The 16,916-nt window shown below is 54.9% G+C and overlaps 1 protein-coding gene across 1 annotated transcript in view; it reads left to right on the top strand.

Annotated features, from left to right (window-relative positions):
- Positions 1-4,762: 4,762 nt before the first annotated feature.
- The window catches only part of TDRD12 (tudor domain containing 12), a 77,389-nt gene continuing 65,235 nt past the window's right edge, over positions 4,763-16,916 (top strand). The window contains exons 1-6 of the mRNA XM_076055125.1: positions 4,763-4,925; positions 5,475-6,477; positions 10,041-10,100; positions 12,882-12,944; positions 15,876-15,936; positions 16,741-16,860. Coding sequence (XP_075911240.1) covers positions 4,763-4,925; positions 5,475-6,477; positions 10,041-10,100; positions 12,882-12,944; positions 15,876-15,936; positions 16,741-16,860 — 1,470 coding nt within the window. The remainder of the gene's footprint in view (positions 4,926-5,474; positions 6,478-10,040; positions 10,101-12,881; positions 12,945-15,875; positions 15,937-16,740; positions 16,861-16,916) is intronic.

The following is a 16,916-nucleotide window of genomic DNA, read 5'->3' as shown; positions in this document are numbered from 1 at the left end:
AGAGGAGTTGATAGCCTGCGAGGATGGTGGTGAGGGAGGGAGGAGGAGGAGGAGATGATATTTTTTTGCAAGGAGGAGGTCCCCTTCCATTAAAACTTGAGGAAGCTGAAATTCTGGGGGGTTATTTTCACTTTTCTGTCTTTTTTTTCTTCTCTTGACTTGAGAACCTGCTCGAGGCTCCACCAGGTTTTGAGTTTTGCTAAAAACCTTGTCCATTGGAAGTTTGTTTTTGCCTTCTCCTAAGAAACGTTCCTGAAGTGTGACATTGCCTGGTCCTTCCACACGACACTACTGTTACGGCTTGTTTAGAGCCTTAACGGTAGCGTTGTGCACGCGTGTACCGGTCGCGGTGACTCATCCCGACCCACGCAAAGTTGTAGCGAGCGAGCGCGTCGTTATCCTCGAGACGTTTTTTTCCTCGTCAATAACACGACGTGTACCAAAATTCCACGTACTCCAAAGCGGTCGCATACCGAGGCATGACTGTAATGTCTAAAGAGTGTTATTGTATTTGACATTGCTCTGTTTTTACTTTTGTTTTTAACCATTTCTCGTTTCGTTTTTGTATGCAGTGGCAGAGATGAGGGATTGATAAAAGTACAACCGTAACGGGAATCGTATGAACAGAAATCTGTGCATTGTTACAGTGAGGGGGAAAAAAAGTATTTGATCCCCTGCTGATTTTGTACGTTTGCCCACTGACAAGCGAAATGATCAGTCTATGATTTTAACGGTAGGTTTCTTTGAACAGTGAGAGGCAGAATAACAACAAGAAAATCCAGAAAAACGCATGTCAAAAATGTTATAAATTGATTTGCATTTTAATGAGGGAAATAAGTATTTGACCCCTCTGCAAAACATGACTTAGTACTTGGTGGCAAAACCCTTGTTGGCAATCACAGAGGTCAGACGTTTCTTGTAGTTGGCCACCAGGTTTGCACACATCTCAGGAGGGATTTTGTCCCACTCCTCTTTGCAGATCTTCTCCAAGTCATTAAGGTTTCGAGGCTGACGTTTGGCAACTCGAACCTTCAGCTCCCTCCACAGATTTTCTATGGGATTAAGGTCTGGAGACTGGCTAGGCCACTCCAGGACCTTAATGTGCTTCTTATTGAGCCACTCCTTTGTTGCCTTGGCCGTGTGTTTTGGGTCATTGTAATGCTGGAATACCCATCCATGACCCATTTCCAATGCCCTGGCTGAGGGAAGGAGGTTCTCACCCAAGATTTGATGATACATGGCCCCGTCCATCGTCCCTTTGATGTGGTGAAGTTGTCCTGTCTCCTTAGTAGAAAAACACCTCCAAAGCATAATGTTTCCACCTCCATGTTTGACGGTGGGGATGGTGTTCTTGGGATCATAGGCAGCATTCCTCTTCCTCCAAACACGGCGAGTTGAGTTGATGCCAAAGAGCTCCATTTTGGTCTCATCTGACCACAACACTTTCACCCAGTTGTCCTCTAAATCATTCAGATGTTCATTGGCAAACTTTAGACGGGCATGTATATGTGCTTTCTTGAGCAGGGGGACCTTGCGGGCGCTGCAGGATTTCAGTCCTTCACAGCGTAGTGTGTTACCAATTGTTTTCTTGGTGACTATGGTCCCAGCTGCCTTGAGATCATTGACAGGATCCTCCCGTGTAGTTCTGGGCTGATTCCTCACCGTTCTCATGATCATTGCAACTCCATGAGGTGAGATCTTCCATGGAGCCCCAGGCCGAGGGAGATTGACAGTTCTTTTGTGTTTCTTCCATTTTGCAAATAATCGCACCAACTGTTGTCACCTTCTCACCAAGCTGCTTGGCAATGGTCTTGTAGCCCATTCCAGCCTTGTGTAGGTCTACAATCTTGTCCCTGACATCCTTGGAGAGCTCTTTGGTCTTGGCCATGGTGGAGAGTTTGGAATCTGATTGATTGGTTGCTTCTGTGGACAGGTGTCTTTTATACAGGTAACAAGCTGAGATTAGGAGCACTCCCTTTAAGAGTGTGCTCCTAATCTCAGCTTGTTACCTGTATAAAAGACACCTGGGAGCCAGAAGTCTTTCTGATTGAGAGGGGGTCAAATACTTATTTCCTTCATTAAAATGCAAATCAATTTATAACATTTTTGACACGCGTTTTTCTGGATTTTCTTGTTATTCTTTCTCACTGTTGAAATAAACCTACCATTAAAATTATAGACTGATCATTTCTTCGTCAGTGAGCAAACGTACAAAATCAGCAGGGGATCAAATACTTTTTTCCCTCACTGTATATGAAGACAAGTCCGGATATTGTGGCCCAAGGTTTAGCAAATTGTTGTTTTTACTTACATAGCATAGACATTTTTATTTTTAAAATATTTTCTAAACAATATATTGGGGGGGGGGGACATTTCGAGCATATTTGATTATTGGGGGGGATATGTCCCCCCCCTCAAATATATATTATAATTACGGCCTTGAGTTGACAGGTATGGTGATGGTGTTGGTGATGGTGATGATGGTGATGGTGGTGTTTACCTGTCAACAATCTGTACGGCTTAACCCCTCCCCCCCCCCCCGTGATCTTGTTCAGGGAAAGTTTTGAGTTTACAGGTCTATGCGGCGTGCAGCCATTTCAGTGCGGGCAAAAGTAAATTGTCTCTCTGTGTTTCTCCCCTTTGTGATGTGACTTTGTAGGATGGACCACTCGACACACCCTCACCACGTGCCACGCTCGCCGCACGCTCACCGCTCACCGCACACTCACCCCTCACCACACACTCACCGCTCGCCGAACACTCACCACTCACCACACACTCACCACTCACCACACACTCACCACGTGCCACGCTCGCCACACACTCACCGCTCACCACGCACTCACCGCTCACCGCACACTCACCACGTGCCACGCTCGCCACACACTCACCGCTCACCGCACACTCACCACTCGCCGCACACTCACCACTCGCCGCACACTCACCACGTGCCACGCTCGCCACACACTCACCGCTCACCACGCACTCACCACTCACTGCACATTCACTACGTGCCTTGCTCGCCACACACTCACCGCTCACCGCACACTCACCCCTCACCGAACACTCACCCCTCACCGCACACTCACCGCTCACCGCACACTCACCGCTCACCGCACACTCACCGCTCACCGCACACTCACCCCTCACCGCACACTCACCCCTCACCGCACACTCACCGCTCACCGCACACTCACCGCTGACCACGCACTCACCCCTCACCACACACTCACCGCTCACCGCACACTCACCGCTCACCGCACACTCACCACTCGCCTCACACAGCACACTTACCGTATGCTCACCACACACCACACTCACCGCATCTGACCACATCACCACATCTGGCCGGCAAGACTGGGTGTGTGGTGGAAGCATAATGGCCGGTGATCATCACCAACAGCATCATGAGCAGTTGCAGCAGCAACAGCATCATCAGCAGAACCAGCAGCAGGAGATGCAGCAGGGTCATCACCAGCAGCAGGAGATGCAGCAGGGTCATCAGCAGCAGCATCTGGATCAGCAGCAGCAACGGCTGCGTCAGGATCATCTGCAGCACCAGCAGCAGCAGTATCATCAGCAGCTACAGCACCAGCAACAAGAGATGCAGCAGCAGCACCAGGACGATTATCAGCAGCAGGAGATGCAGCAGCATCACCATCATGAGCAACACCTGCAACAGCATCATCAGCAGAACCAGCAGCAGGAGATGCAGCAGGGTCATCACCAGCAGCAGGAGATGCAGCAGGGTCATCAGCAGCAGCATCTGGATCAGCAGCAGCAACGGCTGCGTCAGGATCATCTGCAGCACCAGCAGCAGCAGTATCATCAGCAGCTACAGCACCAGCAACAAGAGATGCAGCAGCAGCAGCACCAGGACGATTATCAGCAGCAGGAGATGCAGCAGCATCACCATCATGAGCAACACCTGCAGCAGCATCAGCAGAACCAGCAGCAGGAGATGCAGCAGGGTCATCACCAGCAGCGGGAGATGCAGCAGGGTCATCAGCAGCAGCAGCATCTGGATCAGCAGCAGCAACGGCTGCGTCAGGATCATCTGCAGCACCAGCAGCAGCAGTATCAGCAGCTACAGCACCAGCAACAAGAGATGCAGCAGCAGCACCAGGACGATTATCAGCAGCAGGAGATGCAGCAGCATCACCATCATGAGCAACACCTGCAACAGCATCATCAGCAGAACCAGCAGCAGGAGATGCAGCAGGGTCATCAGCAGCATCTGGATCAGCAGCAGCAACGGCTGCGTCAGGATCATCTGCAGCAGCAGCAGCAGCAGTATCATCAGCAGCTACAGCACCAGCAACAAGAGATGCAGCAGCAGCAGCAGCACCAGGACGATTATCAGCAGCAGGAGATGCAGCAGCATCACCATCATGAGCAACACCTGCAGCAGCATCATCAGCAGAACCAGCAGCAGGAGATGCAGCAGGGTCATCACCAGCAGCGGGAGATGCAGCAGGGTCATCAGCAGCAGCAGCATCTGGATCAGCAGCAGCAACGGCTGCGTCAGGATCATCTGCAGCACCACCAGCAGCAGTATCATCAGCAGCTACAGCACCAGCAGCAGCAGCAGCAGCACCAGGACGATTATCAGCAGCAGGAGATGCAGCAGCATCACCATCATGAGCAACACCTGCAGCAGCACCAGCAGCAGTATCATCAGCAGCAGCAGCAGGAGACGCAGCTGCAGCAGCTACTGCAGCATAGGCAGGAGGTGCAGCAGCTACTGCAGCACCAGCAGGAGATGCAGCAGCTGCTGCAGAACCAGCAGTGTCAGCATCAGCAGGATCATCAGCTCTTGCTTGATGAGCAGCTGCAGCAGCTACTGCAGCACCAGCAGGAGATGCAGCAGCTATTGCAGCGTCAGCAGGATCAGCAGCAGCAGCAACAGCACTGGCTGGCCAGCGGTGTGGCCTTAGCAGTGCTACCATCACCACCACCATCACCACCACGAGCACCATCAGCAGTGCTACCATCACCACCAGCAGCAGCAGCACCATCAGCAGTGCTACCATCACCACCAGCAGCAGCACCATCAGCAGTGCTACCATCACCACCACCACGAGCACCATCAGCAGTGCTACCATCACCACCACCAGCAGCAGCACCATCAGCAGTGCTACCATCACCACCACCAGCAGCAGCACCATCAGCAGTGCTACCATCACCAGCACCGCTTCCATCGCCGGTGTCGCCACCAGAGCCAGACGCCGGCTCCAGCCGATTGCACGAGTCCCTGGCATTGAAACAGCTGGCACCATTGTGCCGTGCCGCCGCCGCCGCCGGCGGTGGTGGTGGCGGCGGTAGTGGCGGTTCATTTGTGGATTTCTCAAAGTTCGAGATGTGTGTGCCTGGCCTGGTGTTGTCGCGGTCGAGTGGCAGCCATGACGACGACGAGGAGGAGGAGGAGGAGGAGGAGGAGGCGGAGGAGGAGGCGGGAGAGATTCAAAATGAAGAGGAGAGGGAAGAGGAAAATGAGGCGGAAAGGGAGGAAGAGACTGAGGTGGAGGTGGAGAGGGGGAAGGCGAGGGAGGAGGAGGAGGGGGAGATTGAGGAGAGGGACGAGGAGTATCGGCCTGGCCTGCTGTTGTCACTGCAAAGTGGCAGCGGTGACGAGGAGGTGGAGAGGGAGGTGGAGGTGGAGAGGGAGGTGGAGGTGGAGAGGGAGGTGGAGAGGGAGGTGGAGAGGGAGGTGGAGAGGGAGGTGGAGGTGGAGAGGGAGGTGGAGGTGGCGATGGAGGAGGAGTATCGGCCTGGCCTGGTGTTGTCGCTGCTAAGTGGCAGCGGTGACGAGGAGAGGAAGGAGGAGGCTAGGGAGGTTGAGGATGAAGAGGAGCGGGGGGAGGAGGTGAGAGAGGGAGAGACGGAGAGGGAGAGTGGGGAGCTGGAGGGGGAGAGGGAGCAGCAGCAGCAGCATCGGCTACCAGAGCCGGTGTGGGTGCAGGATAACACCAGTAGCAGTGCTGGTGCTGGTGGTGGTGGTGGTAGTTGTGGTGATGGCGCTAGCCGTGGTATTGATTATGGCGAAGGTTATGGTTACGGTGGAGCCGGTCAGCACTGCAGCGCTTATCCCAACGGCGATATCCGTGGCGGTGGTTGTGGTGGCCGTCGTCACGGTTACGGCGGTCGCCACGGCGTTGGGGGTCGCCACGGCGACTGTGGCGGCGACGATCGCCTTGACGACGGCGGCGGTTGCCGTGGCGACGGCCGTGACAGCGGCGACGGTGGTCGCCACGGTGACGGCGCCTGCTACCAGCGGCCCTCCTCCCCTCCCCCGCTCATGGATTACCATGAGTTCCTGTACTACGATCGGCTGCACCGGGACGTGATGTGCAACGTCATGAACACAGAGGTCAAGGTCGTGCTCCATGAGGGCGGGGGGGGCTCCCCACCCCGCTCTTCGAGAGGCCAGGGCAGCGCAGTCCGGATGGAGGGAGCCCCTGCATCGTGCCAGGCTAGGTGCGCGCGCGAGAGAGACGTTTCGGGGTGTGTAGGGGAAAAAAAACAACCCCCTACCCCTTCGTTGGTGCCAGACGATAACACTGTGTTGAGCAGTGCCATGGGAGGGCCCTATCCCCTCATGGCATTTGCAGCCTACCACAGCAGCCAGAGGGGACTTTGGATGGGTGTGTGAGGGGCTGGTAACCACCCCTCAAAACCGCGAAAATTAATATCTTGGCTAAGCTTGTGCCGGATGACCCGGGGGGACACAGGCGTCCATGACGTCGACTGGCCAAACGCCCATTTGGCGGAGCCAGGAGACTGAATCCTTAGCCCTCGGGGTTCCTCCGAAAACAGAAAAAAGCCGCGGCGGGTGACCACGTGGAATGTTCGAACGCTCACTGCGGGTGAGAGGCTGCCCCAAGGCTATGTTGGGCTCACCTTTCTCATCAACAAGAGGCGAGGAATGGTGGTCGTGGTTGCTTTTGCCCCCACCGAAGATGAACATCCGTGGAGGGATGCAGGCAAGGCCGATGAGTCAAATGCCTTCTATGACCTGTCACAGGTGCTAGCTAAAGTGGCCCCTCGGGATAGAGTCATCTTGTTGGGCGACTTCAATGCCTGAGTTGGTCATGATGCTGGCACCTTGTCTGGAGTGATTAGAAGGCATGGGCCAGATGAGCTCAATAACAACAGTTGGAGGCTGCTAGACTTTTGTGCAGCCCATGGGCTTGTAATTGCCAACACGCTGTTTCGGCATCGGCGCATCCACATAATGTCATGGATGCACGCCGGGTCCAAATCAAGAACATCTGCTGGATGATATAGTGACAGAACAGCAGATGCGGGCCCATGTCATTGACACCAGGATCTACCATGGAGCTGATCTGCCCACTGACCATCGGCTGGTCATATGTAATATCTACCTGTCATTCTTCCACTCCAGTGGTGGTGTATGCTCAGGACCCCATTCAAATTCACAGTGGCCTGGTCTCAGCTAGATTATGAAAGTTGCAAGCGAGAGTTACATCATCGCTTGCGGCTGGGGTTGGCATCGTCCCCCACTCTGGATGCCGAGGGGAAATGGGCGAGGTTTAGGGCTGCGGCTCATGCAGCTGCAATGGCTGCTTTGGGTACGCGGTCCAGACCTCGCCAGAGACCCTGGCTGACAGAGGAGGTGTTCAGGCTGGCTGAGAAAAAGTGACAGGCCCACTCTCACCATCTGAAGCATCACATAGAATGAGGAGGCTTACCGCAGCCTTCGCTCGGAGGTTCGGAGAGCCATGTTTTGCTGCAAGGATGGTGGGTGGTGGTTGTGGGTTGCTGAGGGGATGGAGTCTACCTCAGTGGGCCGCGATCACAAATCACTGTCTTACCGCCATCAAAAAAGTAACTTGCAGTGCCACGTCTATCGCCATCGTTAGGGGAAAGTAATGTGATCGAATCTCCGACCCCCAGGAACAGGTTTGCAGATTTGCTGAGCTTTTCTGAGGTTTTGGGGGAGGAGAAATCCCTCAGCCTGGAAAACATTTTGGGGCAAAGTAGGGATGACCCTGCTGAGGCTGCCGTGCCTAAACTATTGGAAGTAGTTACCCCCTTTTAGTGGCTGGCTGAGGTACCATATGTTGAGGAAGTACAGAAGGCGATCCAGAGTATGAGACCAGGAAAAGCACCGTTCAGAGATTATCTCCCAAGCGAAATGCTGAGGGAGGGTGGTGTTTGTGTGCAGACTACCCGACATGATATAACAGTCTGGACCACTGGACGGGTTCCACAGGATTGGAAGGATGCCCTGTGGTGGTCCCCCTCTTTAAGAAGGGGAACCACACAAACTGTAACAACTACAGGGGCATCCCACTCCTCAGTGTGCCGTGAAAGGTCCTGGCAAGCATACAAGACCTACAACTCTGCTTTATTGACCTGGTCAAGGCCTATGATACCATCAGTAGGCCTGTGCTCTGGGTTGTTCTTCGTGCTTTCGGAGTGCCTGACTGCTCACAATCATTAAGGACCTTCATTTTGGTGAGCAGGCCTGGGTAAAACTATGGCTGGGAGTCGGAGTCATTCCCTGTTCACCTTGGGGTGCAACAGGGATGTCCTTTGGCTCCCACATTATTATGTTACATCTACTTTGACCACGTAGTTCGTGAAGCCTTCGATGGTTGTACCGGAGGAATTTCCACCTGGTACAGATACAATGGGAGGCTGATCGATGCCTGGGTTGCGGTCAAGGTTTGGCTCCCTGTTGGTCAACCATGTTAAGTATGCCGATGATCTGTTGATTGCTGCTCACTCAGAGGAGGAGTTGGAGGCGTTGCTGCTGTACCTGGAGCGTGTCACCAAGAGGTGGGGCCTTACCATCAGCCCAACCAAAACTAAGCACCTGCCTGGGTATTTTGTACCATCGGACACTCCACCCCCACAACTCCCAATCGGTGATAGGGCAGTTGTGGAGAGAGTGGCGATTTTCCCATACCTGGGCAGTGTGCTCATGAACGGTTCCGGTTCGACAGCAGAGGTCTCACTCCGAATCAGTCGAGCGGCATTATCTTTTCATCGGTTGTGTAACGCTGTGTGGAAGCTACCTGGTCTGTCGCTCAATACGAAGCTTCGAGTCTTCTCGGTCAAGGCCATTCCCTCCACTACGCTTGCGAAACGTGGACCCCCCTAATGGAGCATCTTAGTTGGTTATAAACATTCAGGCTGGCCTGCCTACGATCCATCCTGGGTTTAACCAGGCTGGATTGTGTGAGGAGCTCACAAATCCTTGAAAGTTCTGGAAAAAGTCCCTTCGGTGAGCTCCGGCAGGCAAGGCTGCGTTGGCTGGGTCATGTAGCTCAAATGCCCAGCCACCGCATGCCTAAACAGCTTTTGTGCGGCTGGATCGAGGGGGCTAAACGGGCGTGGCACGGGCTAGAGAAGAGATGGAGTGATGTGGTACATGAGGATGTGGAGCTGAGTGGACTTGCCGATGACTGGTACCAGCTGTGTCAAGATCGGCCTCTCTGGAGGAGGCTCGTGAAGGACGCTGCTACCGGGCAGTTAGAGGAAGTCGCCCTCCAACAACAACGGAGGGTGGAGGAGCGACGCTCACAACAACGAGCGGAGCGCCGGGTGGCTAAAGCACAGCAAGTTGGCACAGTAGGGGGCACAGGTGGTGCATTGGCCACTCATCTCAGTCATCTCAGTCGACCCGTGGCACCTGGGTCTGCCCCATGACCTCCTGCCAGCGGGCGTTCGACACTTCACGTGGTCTTAACGTGCACCTAGCCTGACACAAAGCGCCGTGGTGACGTCACCACCACTTTGTTGTGAATGGCGGTTGTTGTTGTGTCTGTGTGACTGTGTGAGTGAATGTGTGAAGGACTGCGAGTGGGACTGAGTGACTGTGAGTGACTTGACCGTGAGTGACCTGTGCGACTGACTGAGTGCGAGTGTCACCGAGTGTGACTCGCGAGTGTGTGACTAGAACTGTGAGTGTGACTGTGTTTGTGGGTGACTTAAGTGCGAGTGTGTGCCTGAGTAAGTGTGTGTGTGTGTGTGAAAGTGACTGAGTGTGTGTGTGTGCACTTTGTGTACAGGGCACATGAGGCGTCCTTAGAGAAACCAGACGGCCTGAGAAAGACCGCCCTAGCGACAAGGTGAGTGCAACCCTGTGGGCGGGCGAGGGTGAGCGAGTCTGACCCCGTGACCCTCCTGCCAGCAGCGAGCAGCCTGCCACTCTTCACGCGATGGCCTCGGGGTGCACCTAGCCTGGCACGAGCGCCGTGCAGACGTCACCGCAACTTAGTGGCGAATGGCGGTGGTTTTTGCGTTACTGTGAGTGTGACTGTGATTGAGTGACTGAGTAACTGTGACTGTGTGTGACGGTGAGTGACAGTGAATGTGTGTGAGTGACTGTGTGAGTGGGTGAGTGCGTGGGTGAGTGTGTGAGTGACTTGAGTGTGTGAGTGACTGTGTGCGAGTTTTAAGTGTGACTGAGTGTGAGACTGATTGAGTGTGACTAGGAGCGATGGTGCAGCGGTTAGCGCGCTGCGCTATGAACCCGGCGACCCGGGTTCGATTCCCGCTCACGGCCAACACCACCAGTGACGATTATCTGAACCGGTCCCGGGCCTCCCCTATGTCGACTCAACCTCAAATGAGTACCTGGTGCGTGTGTAGTAAACATCGCCACTGGGGAGACAAAGGCGGTCGGGCGTGGTGCTGGTCACCCACCCCCTCGTGTACCGTTCCGGCCTTCATAGGTGCTCGCTAACAGCACCTGCCCCGACAGTCTGTTAAGGCTACACGGGGGATCTTTGTGTGACTGTGTGTGACTGTGAGTGAGTATAACTGAGTGTATGTGTGAGTGTGTTACTGTGCGAGTGTAAGTGTGTCACTGTGAGTGTGTGTCACTGTGTGAGTGTAAGTGTGTCACTGTGTGAGTGTGTCACTGAGTGTGTGCGAGTGTAAGTCACTGTGTGTGAGTGTGTGTCACTGGTGTGAGTGTAAGTGTGTCACTGTGCGAGTGTAAGTGTCACTGAGTGTGTGCGAGTGTAAGTGTGTCACTGTGTGTGTGAGTGTAAGTGTGTCACTGTGAGTGTAAATGTGTCACTGTGTGAGTGTAAGTGTCACTGAGTGTGCGAGTGTGTCACTGTGAGTGTAAGTGTGTCACTGTGTGTGCGAGTGTAAGTGTGTCACTGTGTGAGTGTGTGTCACTGTGAGTGTAAGTGTCACTGAGTGTGTGCGAGTGTAAGTGTGTCACTGTGTGTGAGTGTAAGTGTGTCACTGTGAGTGTAAGTGTCACTGAGTGTGTGCGAGTGTGTGTCACTGTGTGCGAGTGTTAAGTATCACTGTGTGCGAGTGTGTGTCACTGTGTGAGTGTAATGTGTCACTGTGTGTGAGTGTTGTGTCACTGAGTGTGTGCGAGAGGGGGTGGGTGGCCAGCACCACGCCCGACCGCCTTTGTCTCCCTAGTGGTAATGTTTACACACCGCACCAGGTACTCATTTGAGGCTGAGTCGACCTAGGGGAGGCCCGGGACCGGTTCAGATAATCGTCACTGGTGTTGGCCGTGAGCGGGAATCGAACTCGGGTCGCCAGGTTCATAGCGCAGCGTAGCGCTAACCGCCACACTATCGCTCCCCACAATGTGTCACTGTGTGTGAGTGTTGTGTCACTGAGTGTGTGCGAGTGTAAGTGTGTCACTGTGTGTGATTGTAAGTGTCACTGAGTGTGTGTGAGTGTAAGTGTCGCTGTGTGCGAGTGTAAGTGTGTCACTGTGTGTGTGCGAGTGTAAGTGTGTCACTGTGTGAGTGTGTGTCACTGTGTGTGAGTGTGTCACTGAGTGTGTGCGAGTGTAAGTGTGTCACTGAGTGTGTGCGAGTGTAAGTGTGTCACTGTGTGTGAGTGTGTCACTGAGTGTGTGCGAGTGTAAGTGTGTCACTGTGTGTGAGTGTGTCACTGAGTGTGTGTGAGAGTCAGTGTGTCACTGAGTGTGTGCGAGTGTAAGTGTGTCACTGTGTGTAAGTGTGTCACTGTGTGTGAGTGTAAGTGTGTGTGAGTGTAAGTGTGTCACTGTGTGTGTGTAAGTGTGTGTCACTGTGAGTGTGTGAGTGTAAGTGTGTCACTGTGTGTGTGAGTGTGTCACTGAGTGTGTCACTGTGAGTGTGTGAGTATAAGTGTGTCAGTGTGAGTGTGTCACTGTGAGTCTGTGAGTGTGAGTGTGTCACTGTGAGTGTAAGTGTGTCACTGTGAGTGTGAGTGTGTCACTGAGTGTGTGAGTGTAAGTGTGTCACTGTGTAAGTGTGTCACTGTGAGTGTGTGTAAGTGTGTGTCACTGAGTGTGTGTCACTGTAAGTGTGTCACTGAGTGTGTCACTGTGAGTGGGTCACTGAGTGTCACTGAGTGTGAGTGTAAGTGTGTCACTGAGTGTGTCACTGTGTGAGTGTGTCACTGTGTGTGAGTAAGTGTGTCACTGTGAGTGAGTGTGTCACTGTGAGTGTGTCACTGAGTGTGTCACTGTGAGTGTGTCACTGAGCGTGAGTGTGTCACTGTAAGTGTGTCACTGTGAGTGTGTGTGTGTAAGTGTGTCACTGTGAGTGTGTGTAAGTGTGAGTGTGTCACTGAGAGTGTGTCACTGAGTGTAAGTGTGTCACTGAGTGTGTCACTGAGTGTGTCACTGTGTAAGTGTGTCACTGTGAGTGAGTAAGTGTGTCACTGAGAGTGTCACTGAGTGTGTCACTGTGTAAGTGTAAGTGTGTCACTTTGTGAGTGTGTCACTGAGTGTGTCACTGAGTGTGTCACTGTGAGTGTGTCACTGTGAGTGTGTCACTGAGTGTGTGTGAGTGTGTGTGTGTGTAAGTGTGTCACTGAGTGTGTCACTGTGAGTGTGTAAGTGTGAGTGTAAGTGTCACTGTGAGTGTGCACTTTGTGTACAGGGCACATGAGCCGGAGTCTGCAGAGAAATTCGACGGTCTGAGCAAGAGGGCCCTAGAGACGAGGTGAGAGCCACTCTGGGTGGTGGTGGTGGGTGAGGGTGGGTGGGTGGGTGAGGGTGGGTGGGTGAGGGTGGGTGGTGAGGGTGTGTGAGGGTGTGGGTGGGTGTGTGTGGGTGGGTGAGGGTGGGTGGGTGTGGGTGAGGGTGGGTGGGTGGTTGAGGGTGGGTGTGTGGGTGAGGGTGGGTGTGTGGGTGAGGGTGGGTGGGTGAGGGTGGGTGGGTGGGTGAGTGTGGGTGGGTGAGGGTGGGTGGGTGAGGGTGGGTGTGTGTGGGTGGGTGAGTGGGTGAGGGTGGGTGGGTGAGGGTGGGTGTGTGTGTGTTGTGGGTGGGTGAGGGTGGGTGCGTGAGGGTGGGTGAGGGTGGGTGAGTGAGGGTGAGTGAGGGTGTGTGTGGGTGGGTGTGTGTGGGTGGGTGTGTGAGGGTGGGTGAGGGTGGGTGGGTGAGGGTGGGTGAGGGTGGGTGTGTGTGGGTGGGTGGGTGAGGGTGTGGGTGGGTGGGTGTGTGAGTGTGTGTGAGGGTGTGTGGGTGTTTGAGGGTGTGTGTGAGTGGGTGAGGGTGTGGATGGGTGAGGGTGTGTGGGTGAGTGGTTGTGTGTGGGTGTGTGTGGGTGGGTGTGTGAGGGTGGGTATGTGTGTGTGGGTGGGTGAGGGTGGGTGGGTGGGTGAGTGGGTGAGGGTGGGTGAGTGGGTGAGGGTGGGTGAGTGGGTGAGGGTGGGTGAGTGGGTGAGGGTGGGTGAGTGGGTGAGGGTGGGTGAGTGGGTGAGGGTGGGTGAGTGGGTGAGGGTGGGTGAGTGGGTGAGGGTGGGTGAGTGGGTGAGGGTGGGTGAGGGTGGGTGGGTGGGTGAGGGTGGGTGAGTGGGTGAGGGTGGGTGAGTGGGTGAGGGTGGGTGAGTGGGTGAGTGGGTGAGGGTGGGTGAGTGGGTGAGGGTGGGTGAGTGGGTGAGGGTGGGTGAGGGTGGGTATGTGTGGGTGGGTGGGTGAGGGTGTGTGTGGGTGTGTGTCAGTCGACCCGTGGCACCTGGGTCTGCCCCGTGACCTCCTGCCAGCGGGCATTCGACACTTCACGTGGCCTCAGGGTGCACATAGCCTGGCACAAGCGTCGTGGTGACGTCGCCGCCACTTAGTGGTGAATGGCGGTTGTTGTGGGTGTGTGTGTGGGTGTGTGAGGGTGGGTGTGTGTGGGTGGGTGAGGGTGGGTGGGTGTGTGAGGGTGGGTGAGGGTGTGTGTGGGTGTGTGTGTGGGTGGGTGGGTGTGTGTGGGTGAGGGTGGGTGAGGGTGGGTGTGGGTGGGTGTGTGTGGGTGGGTGTGTGTGGGTGGGTGTGTGAGGGTGGGTGAGGGTGGGTGGGTGGGTGAGGGGGTTGTTGGGTGAGGGTGTGGGTGAGTGGGTGTGGGTGGGTGGGTGGGTGTGTGTGGGTGGGTGTGTGAGGGTGGGTGTGTGTGTGTGTGGGTGTGTGAGGGTGGGTGTGTGTGGGTGGGTGTGTGAGGGTGGGTGAGGGTGGGTGGGTGGGTGAGGGGGTTGTTGGGTGAGGGTGTGGGTGAGTGGGTGTGGGTGGGTGGGTGAGGGTGGGTGTGTGTGGGTGAGGGTGGTTGAGGTTGAAGATTCCAGGGTCTTTTTTTCTCGGGAGTCCTCCGAAATTGTAGATTCAACGCCTCCACGTGATTCTAAGGGCGTTTCGCTGCCGCTATGAATCCCCACGCGGTGATGGCGGCGACGTCGATGATGACGTTCGACCGGAAGCCACGCTATCCACGTATACAAGCACAGAGACAATTTCAACCGAGAAGATGGATTCTGGCTTAGCAATCATTGGAAGGATTTGATAAACCATTTCGGGTCTTAATTGATTGTTCACGCTTACGGTGGCTTTCAGACAGCGTGCATTAATTTTTCGTCTCCCCCTTTTAAGAACATAGATGGACTCGTCCTTCTAAACAAACTGCCAAATCGCTGCGCGTGGCGCTGACGTTTTTTATAAATAAATAAACGCACCGTTTTAAAATAAAATAATTAATGCGAACCGACGCACCTGATGACGACCGTTTGTGTTATGGTCGAAACGTCGTGAGAATTTTGTTGTATTGTTTTATATATATTTTATTATTATTTTATTGTTTCCCTTCAACGTGGTGACTTTACCGAAAGAGCTGAGAATACGGGAAGCCACGCGGTTGAGCTGCTGTCATTTGCGACGGGCCCCGGCTGGCTTCCTGTCAAAAGGAGCAGCTCTGTGGATGCCTTGGCAGGTAAAATGGGACAAGAGTCGAATCTTGATTTGAAGCTTTCGTTGGGTTATGCCGGTAAAGTCACCACGGGTAGTAGGTGCGCGAAATCAATTCCGACGTTTCGGGAGCGGCACGCAAGCGTCCCCGTCGTCAGGTGGGAAAGCCCTTGGGCCCTGCTGCTGAGGCCGAGTGTTTGGAAAGGTTTGGAATGCGTGTGGCCCAAGGGTGGTAAAGGAGTGGCCGGGGGGCTAGCGGCGTCTTAGGTCAGAAATTGGCGCGCAACTGCACGGAGAGGAGCAGGGAGATGAAAATTGTTTGTTGAATAGCTACGCTTTCGATTTAAAGCTTTGGCGACTGCAAGGGATTCGTCCTCTTTGGTTCTTTCGGCAAAGTCACCACCGCCGCCACGTAGAATGGCAATAAAATAATTGAGTCGGTAAAAAAATAACGCGGGAAAATTCTCGCGACGTTTCGGCCACAACACAAGCGGCCTTCATCGGGCAGTCTCGTCCCTTCGCCTGATGAAGGCTGCTCGTGCTGTGGCCGAAACGTCGTGAGAATATTATTGGCGTTATTTTTATCAACTCATTCTTTTATTCTCATTCTACGTGGTGGTGGTGGTGACTTTACCGAAAGAACCAGAGAAGATAGCTATGCTATTGCACGATAGGCTAAGCCTGTGCTGTGCGTGTATGCTGTGCGCGCTGTAAGGCTGTTGGAGATACTGAACCCGAGCCCTCTGAACTACGAGAAGCACGACTTCCAACTGCAGGTGACGCAGCGCAGCCTCGAGACGCTCACCACTCTGTTTGAATCCAGCAGTGTGTCTCCCAACTCGTAGACGCAGCATTGGGGAACACTGGGACACACACAGCGCAGCCCCGTGACGTTCACGACTGGCTGTCTTTGAATCCAGCAGTGTGTCTCTCTACTCGTAGACGCAGCATTGGGGAACACTGGGACACACGCAGCGCAGCCCCGAGACGTTTACAACTGGCTGTGTTTGTTGAATCCAGCAGTGTGTCTCCCTACTCGTAGACGCAGCATTGGGGGAACACTGGGACACACGCGGCGCAGCCCCGAGACGTTTACAACTGGCTGTGTTTGAATCCAGCAGTGTGTTTCCCAACCCGTAGACGCAGCATTGGGGAACACTGGGACACACGCGGCGCAGCCTCGGGACGCTCACAACTGGCTGTCTTTGAATCCTGCAGTGTGTTTCCCTACTCGTAGACGCAGCATTGGGGAACACTGGGACACACGCAAACCCTCACCCCTAACCTCCCCCGCTATCCGGAGAGATGGTGACAGCTCGGGAGAGAGACAAAGGCGGCCGGGCGCGCGTGGTCACGGGCCACAACAACCCCCCCAACCCACCCCCCCCCCCCCCCCCCCCTTCGTAAGCGTGACAGCACTTGCCCCTCACCCCCACCCACCCCTGACAGTCTTCTGTGCGTGTGTGGGGGGCTACCTTGCGTGGTGGGTGGGTGGGTGGTGGGTGGGTGGTGTGGTGGGTGGGCGGGCGGGCGGGGCGGCGGGCCGGGCGGGCGTGCACCACCTTTGTGTTTGCGTGCAGGCGAGGTCGTGGAGGCGGGCCGCACGGCCCACCTGGGACGGGGTGGTCGCCCACTCGGCTCGGCCCTTCACCGCCTACCGCTCGCTGGACGCCGTGCCCTTCCCCGGCGACGTCAAGAAGGTCGGCCACGCTTGCCTAGCCCTGCGGGGCGTGGGGGGCGGGGGGCGTGGGGGGGG

This window comes from Petromyzon marinus, chromosome 69, assembly GCF_048934315.1.
Source record: "Petromyzon marinus isolate PM22_M1 ecotype Great Lakes invasive population chromosome 69, UKy_Petmar_22M1.pri1.0, whole genome shotgun sequence".
Classification (NCBI taxonomy): Eukaryota; Metazoa; Chordata; class Hyperoartia; order Petromyzontiformes; family Petromyzontidae; genus Petromyzon; species Petromyzon marinus.
Note: the sequence above shows the minus strand (reverse complement) of the source record. Positions and strands in the feature narration are given on the sequence as shown.